A 6,825-nucleotide genomic window follows, 5' to 3' on the forward strand; every position below is an offset into this window, starting at 1 on the left:
GAAATAAAGGTCAGAACGCAATATGTTATACCTCGTTGAGCTCGTTGTAAAATTTCCAATCCATTGGCATTCCAACCTGAAAATGTTAAATTGTTGCCAGTTTTCGCAAAAAAAAACATGATCAACCTCATAAAAAGATCGAAAATTGATAAAAAAAATAAATTTGTCTTAAAAAGATGCCGATCGTTAGCATTGCAGCGATAGCAGCCAGCTGTCCAAAACAGTCATTCTTTTAGCTGTACGCCTTAATTTGGATAAACTACGATCGAAAAACCTTTAAAATATGAGTATTTTTTGTACCAAATCGAATTCCGGTTTTTCGCCCTAACAAATTAGTGTTTTGACTGTCAAAATGCAAATAAAGGTCAGAACGTGGAATGTTATACTTCGTTGGACTCGTAGTTTAATTTCCTATCCATTGGCATTCAAACCTGGAAATGTTTGATTTTAGCCATTTTTCGCAAAAAAACATGATGTAACCCCTGAAAAAAAATAAGAGAATTGGTCAAAAAATAAATGTTCCTTAAAGTGGTAGGAATCGTTAGCATTGGTAGAAAGCTGCTCAAAACAGTAGGTCTTTTTGCTGTACGCCTTGATTTGGCTAAACTACGATTTAAAAACCGAGAATAAAATGATTATTTTTGACTAAAATTTCAATCCGACTTCTCCGCCATAAAATATCAGTGTTTTGGATGTCATAACAAAAGTAAGGGTCCAAACAAGGAATGTCATACCTCGTTGAACTCGTAGTTTAATTTCCTATCCATTGGCATTTAAACCTGGAAATGCTTTACTTTAGCCATTTTTCGCAAAAAAAAAACATGACCCCTGACAAAAAATGCGAAATTTGGTCAAAAAAATAAATGTTCCTTAAAGTGATAGGAATCGTTAGCATACACTCATAGAAAAAATCGCCCTAAAAACAAGGAAAATCGCCCTAAAACGGGGGTCAATGGCGACTGGGTAACGAAACAAGGGCAAATTTTTCTAAAAATAGACATGTGTTTTTCTTGTATTTAGGGCGATTTTTTTAAAATCTAAGGCGATTTTTCTGTTTTTTTAAGGCAATTACCCTTCAAATAAGAAATGAGTGCTCTAAACTTAAGGCAGTTTTTTTTTATATTTAGGTTGTTTTTTTCTGGTTGTAAAGGTAAATTGCCCTGAAAATATTCAAAGAGTCCCCTAAATTAAAGGTGGATTTTTCTTAAGTTTAAAGCCTTTTTTTCAAATTACAGGCACATTTTTCTATACCTTACTTTTCTTTTTCCTCACTTTTAAGGCAAATCGCCATAAATTTCAGGAAAGTTTTCTTACGCCGTACCGCTTTTTAGGGCGAATCGAACTGAATTTTAGAAATTTTTTTCTAAAATCAAGGACCGATTTCCTTGGTTTGCAAAAGCTTTATAGGGCGAATTGCCCTAAATAAAAATACTTTTCCATTATTTTGTATATATTTTTATTTATTTTGAATTGTATTTATTATTAACATTAAAAATATATTAACACAACTTACATTTTTATAATTATAATTATTTACATATTTTTAAAATATTTCTTAATATCTATTCATATTGCTAAGTGGGTTTTAAAAATAATGTTTCGGCTTAATATATTTTTTGGCATTTAGGGTTTTTGTTTCCGTTGGAGGGAATTTAATGTCACTTAAGTTAATTACACTAAATTCGGCTTTATTTACAATTTCATAGGAAGTGACATGATCAACAAATTGTAATTCTAATTTAACACAGAGAAATAATACTTGGTTTTCGAAGGAAATGATTTCTTTTACTTCAAATGCCTTAAAATCTGGTTCGTAACTATATACAATAAAACCTTCCTTGTACATCACGTTTCGCAGTTTCGCGTATACATGGCAAGTTACATTATCAGTCTTTGAAATTAAATTTTCAATTTCAGTACTATATATAGAATTCTTGCTAAGGCACTTTGATTTACTTAAAACTATCTCATGAATTTTAAAATTTTGTACAAAATTCGCAAAGTTTATGCACATTTTCTTGGCTAAAGATATAACAACATTTTTCCGGGAAGTTATATTTTTCGTATAACTTTTTAATCTCTTGTGATTGGCCTCAAATGGAAAGGTCCATAGATTCTTGACTGGCCCTGACTCTTGTATTATTTGATAATAATGGTTTAGAAAATGGTGCTTTGGCTTTAGCGAGTCATTAAACAAAACGGGATACTCTCTGTTGTGAATCTCTATACATTCTTTTAAAGACCTTAAGTCTCCTGTTGTGTACTCGGAATATGTGACCCTATCAATTAACTTTAATAAATTTATAACAAATTGCCATACTTTATCATCGGTGGGTACCAAATCCCCCACCATTAAAGGGAAATATGTAATGAAGGTTAGAAGTTCCCGAGCAGTCGCCTTTAAATTATGTTTTTTTAAATTATTTAACTGGAAAGGAGGACAAACATTTCCAATTTCGGCGCTTCCATATTGAAAGTTTGTTTTTCTCAGATTTAATATTTCCAAGTCAAATATTTTACTGTTAATATAATACAGTACAATGTGGGGTATATCATAACGCAAGATACCTTCAAAAACGTCATGAAGGATATCCACCGAAAAATTCTTAATGGCAGAAAAATGGGTAAGCTTGTTAAAGGCACACTCTGATTTGATACCTGATGTAGATACATCACATTCTTTCAGATCATTTTCATAATTTATTTGGTTTCGCAACGACTCAACTTTAACTTCATAAGCTATAGCTGTCTCTTGTTTTGAAAGTTTGCAAAACCTGCAAAAAAAATTACTTGAAAATGATGTCGAAAAGCCCAAGACGCTGTTAAGACCAAGATTGTCTCCTAGAATAAGCCCTAAAATGAAAAAAATTCTTTGCTCTTTTCCGTTTATGGAAACCACTATTCCATTGGTCTCTAAATCTTGTAAGAGTTCTATGAACTTATACATACATTTGGAATAACCAAATGTTTTAATATCACTTGTTTTTAACACAGCAGCACAGAAAATATTATTATATTCTATTGGAGCTGTTGGAAACGACAAATATACACCTTGAATAGGCGAGCAATGTGGACCTAATGGGTTGTTTATCTCGAAGTCGTCAAAGTAAAGGAAGTACGGAAATATAATTTTTCCATTTAACGTGTTTTTAATCCTAATTTTTTTCCATAAAAAGCCGTTGACAAAATTTGTAATGTTTGTTTCGTTTTCTAAAAATGAAAGCCTTTTCAGAAATGCGTCCAGTAAATTTGGTATTTCAAAAAACTTTTTCAAATGAAATTTCAACGGAAAAATAGCGCCTTTGGATGGTTTCGACATTAGCATGACCTTATTCTTCGACCGTATTGGTGTTATTCTGTCATCTATTTTTACAATAATTGGGTCTTCATAAAAGCCCTTTTCCCTGAGAACCTTTAACAGCTTATATTCTGAAGAAACGGTTTCGAATGGATTTTGAAAAAATTCTAGAAGATGTTTTATTTTGGAATCTTCGGTTAAGTTCAGACTTTGTTGAATTTGTTGTAACTCCTTTTCTATTGGCGCTATTAAGAACTTCCTAATTTCGGACTGCAATTTAAATACGGTTTCCCGCGGAATGTTAAGCTTTGAGCAAATGTTAAGTGTCAAATTTTCGGCGTTATTGAACAAATTATGTTTGTCTATCTTGGAGTTATTCGAAAAAGTTATGGGTTTTTCGCTATCAATTTCTTCTTCAAAATCTGTAGTCGAATATAATGTTTCGTTTTCGTTAATAAAATCTTGTGTTGTGTTGGTTTTGCAATGATTGTTTGTGTTACGCATATGCCTCCGTAAGGCTTTAAGTTCATTAAAGTGTTGAGGGCAGTTCAGAAATCCACACGGTATGCTTATATACGTTTCTTGAGAATGAGATTCTTTTATATGGGAAAAAAATGGTATTTTGTCACCGAAATTTTCCGAACAAATTTTGCATTTTACTTCCATTTTAAAAAGTAATAAGTTAAAGATTATGAAAGAAAAGAAAAAATGAATGTCTAAACTTCAGAATATGTCAAAGCAAAAAATAAATAAGGAAAGAAAAAATTAATGTCTAAACTTCATAATATGTCGAAATAAAAAATAAATAAGAAAAGAAAAAATTAATGTCTAAACTTCATAATATGTCGAAATAAAAAATAAATAAGGAAAGAAAAAATTAATGTCTAAACTTCATAATATGTCGAAATAAAAAATAAATAAGAAAAGAAAAAATTAATTCCTAAACTTCAATTTTTGTCAATATTAATTGGAAATACAGCCTATTTATGAAAACTTATGCCTAAAATGGTTACATTCTAAAGTTTTTAAAATCGTTTAAGAGTTCAGAGAGAGCTTTGCTTTTCTTATCAGACTTCAAATGAATTTCATAAAAATGTTGTTGTATCAATGACCACACTAATGTACATTCCGGGGGATACTCGAGGTTTAGGACAAAAAATATTTTGAAACACACTTCAATGCTTCTTAATAAATTTGGCATCCTATAAAAAACACCTGATAAGTAAACTGAAAACTCTGTAAGGTAAAATGGGCTTGTTCCCACGCTGCAGATGAACGGTTGCAGTTTCTGCTTTCCTGAGTAGCAGTTTTCCGTAAGATTCTTTAAATGTGTTTGCAGTTCCCCAACAGTAGCCTTCCAAACCAAGAAACGGCCTCGCGAATCCGCAATTGTGTGTTTAAATGTCTTGCTATCGCCGTCTGCTTTTGTCCTCGAGGTTGGCACCAACACTGAATGAATCGCAAGCCAAATTAAAGTCGTTTGTATGTCTATACATTATGGGAATAATTTAATGAGAATATTGAAAAAAAGTATTAAACGCATATACATACCTTCACCGTTGCTTTCCAAAGACTTAAGCAGGATCTTACCCTGTTGTTCCTTTACTTTCTCTCTTAAAAGGGGAACAATTTTTGACTTAAACTCGTCCCACTTTTGCGAAAAATTGTTAAAAGAAGCTGGATATAAAGCCTCAAAGTCGTTTTCGATCTATATTATTAAGATGTGTTTTAAAAAAATGTGCTTACAAATTTATTTTAGAGCTTACCAGCTTGAATCCGAAGGATTGTGTCAAAATTGGAAATTCTTCAAATACATCAAGCAGATTGGCATCCGACTTCAGGAAATTGCTTCTCCAGTCAAATGTGGAATTCCAGCACCTTAGCACAGACTCCAAGGGCTCAATATTATATTTAAGCCATTGTAAATCCAATTCGACTTCAGCTATTATTTAAAAACATATATAATTAACATGTACCTAAGTACTAGAAGTATTACTTACTTTTTTGGGAAGACAATAACATATTTGGAGAAACGTTTTGGTTTAAAGGCTTGGGGACTTTTCCAGTACTATATTTGGCCTTTATATTATAAAAGTGGCTGTACAGCAGGCCGCCCGGTTTCTTTCCTTTACTCTTCAAGAAGTATGTGTCCTTAAAAGTAAAAAGAATGTTTAATTTAAATATTTTTTACTGTGTTGCATTCACTTACAGCCGTCTCAGAATCAAATATATCAGTTATTTGGTTGGCAATCTCCTTCAACAGGTTCTGCCTAGGTTTAAGTTCTTTTTGAAGCAAGTACTCGACTATTACAGAACTTAGGTCTCTTCTCACTTGTGAGCTAAGGGTTTTGCGTTCATTATAATGCTTCAATATCAGTTTTCCCTTTTTGCTTTTTGAAAGAATTCGAGCCACACAAACACCTGGTTCTGGCTCGTTACTATCCTCAACGTTCTCCTTTTAAAAAAAGAAAATGGTGTGAAAATTAAAATGAAAATGCACATACGCTTTTTAAAAACAATCTTAGTTTTAATTTAGCTTGCGTTTGCTGTGCTTCTGAAAAAAAGGCCGCAGCAGAAACAATAGCCAAATTTGAGCACTGACGAAATGTCTAAGATGTTTTTGTCGAAATCCGGACATGGCGGATGTCTTACAGAAACGGGACTATTTAAAAAGAAGAAGAGAAGAATTCGAAGTATCTTTTGCTCATTTCAATTCGAAATCACTTGGCACAAAGCATTTGGGGGTTGTTTTGCATACACATGTGTATGTATGTGTTACGTGTACGACGCTCTAATGCAGTTCGAACTGGAAAGATCTTTGAAATACACATACATATATATGTATGCATGTATGTGTTCTGTTGCATCATCCTTTTAACACGTGATCTCAAAATTACTCACATATACAAATAATTAATTATGTATGTTCTTACTTTGTTCTGCCACAACTCCAGTTTTTTAAAGAACTCTATAGCTGGACCGACCATTTCTACTGGAATTTCCCCTCTGAGGTGCTCCCAATTCAAATATTTTAATGTCTCAACGGTAAACATTCTTTCTGTTATAGATAAATTCATTAACTTATTACAAGCAATTTACAATTTATTATATGTATGTATGTACTCACCAGAAAATATTTCAAGGAATGCTTCGCCTCCCAATTCTTTTACCACTGTCTCCATTTTCACTTGCACTTTTCAACAAACAAAAGGGTTAACAAACACGTCTTTACCAGCCAAGCGTCCGAAAAATTATGACAATGCAATTCGTCTCTACCCCAACCCTTGACACAAAGGTTAGATGAAAAGGAATTGAAAGAAAACTGTAAACTAGGGTGGACTTCCCTAAGGTCAGATGAGCCTTGCGTTTAATGTGAAACAAATTTCACACAAATATAAGTCCACCCTAACGTACGCACATTCTTGACACTTGCTTTGACCTGCGAACTATTCACACATACATATGCATCAATTTATTGCGTCTTAACTTGGTGGTTTTTAGGGTAATTTTTCTTAAATTCAGAAAAT

General features: G+C 32.5%; 1 protein-coding gene across 1 annotated transcript; it reads right to left on the bottom strand.

Moving 5' to 3' along the window:
• Window positions 1–4,284: 4,284 nt before the first annotated feature.
• Window positions 4,285–6,612, bottom strand: LOC119556795. The gene is made up of 6 exons (XM_037869231.1): window positions 6,232–6,612; window positions 5,508–5,753; window positions 5,299–5,449; window positions 5,065–5,240; window positions 4,850–5,006; window positions 4,285–4,786 (listed from the first exon to the last, which is right to left on the bottom strand). Exons 1-6 carry the CDS (start codon window positions 6,373–6,375, stop codon window positions 4,308–4,310), a joined length of 1,353 nt encoding a protein of 450 aa, XP_037725159.1. The 5' UTR covers window positions 6,376–6,612; the 3' UTR covers window positions 4,285–4,307.
• Between the last annotated feature and the right edge of the window lie 213 nt (window positions 6,613–6,825).

The sequence above is a fragment of the Drosophila subpulchrella genome, chromosome X, assembly GCF_014743375.2.
Source record: "Drosophila subpulchrella strain 33 F10 #4 breed RU33 chromosome X, RU_Dsub_v1.1 Primary Assembly, whole genome shotgun sequence".
NCBI classification, from domain to species: Eukaryota; Metazoa; Arthropoda; class Insecta; order Diptera; family Drosophilidae; genus Drosophila; species Drosophila subpulchrella.

What these genes read in the sequence shown, in the direction of transcription:
- LOC119556795 (XM_037869231.1), bottom strand. Translation starts at nt 6,375, where the DNA reads ATGAATTTATCTATAACAGAAAGAATGTTTACCGTTGAGACATTAAAA. An exon ending in TATTTGATTCTGAGACGGCT is followed by an intron (nt 5,450 to 5,507) that starts GTAAGTGAATGC and finishes TTTACTTTTAAG; the next exon opens with GACACATACTTCTTGAAGAG. An exon ending in GTTATTGTCTTCCCAAAAAA is followed by an intron (nt 5,241 to 5,298) that starts GTAAGTAATACT and finishes TTTAAATAATAG; the next exon opens with CTGAAGTCGAATTGGATTTA.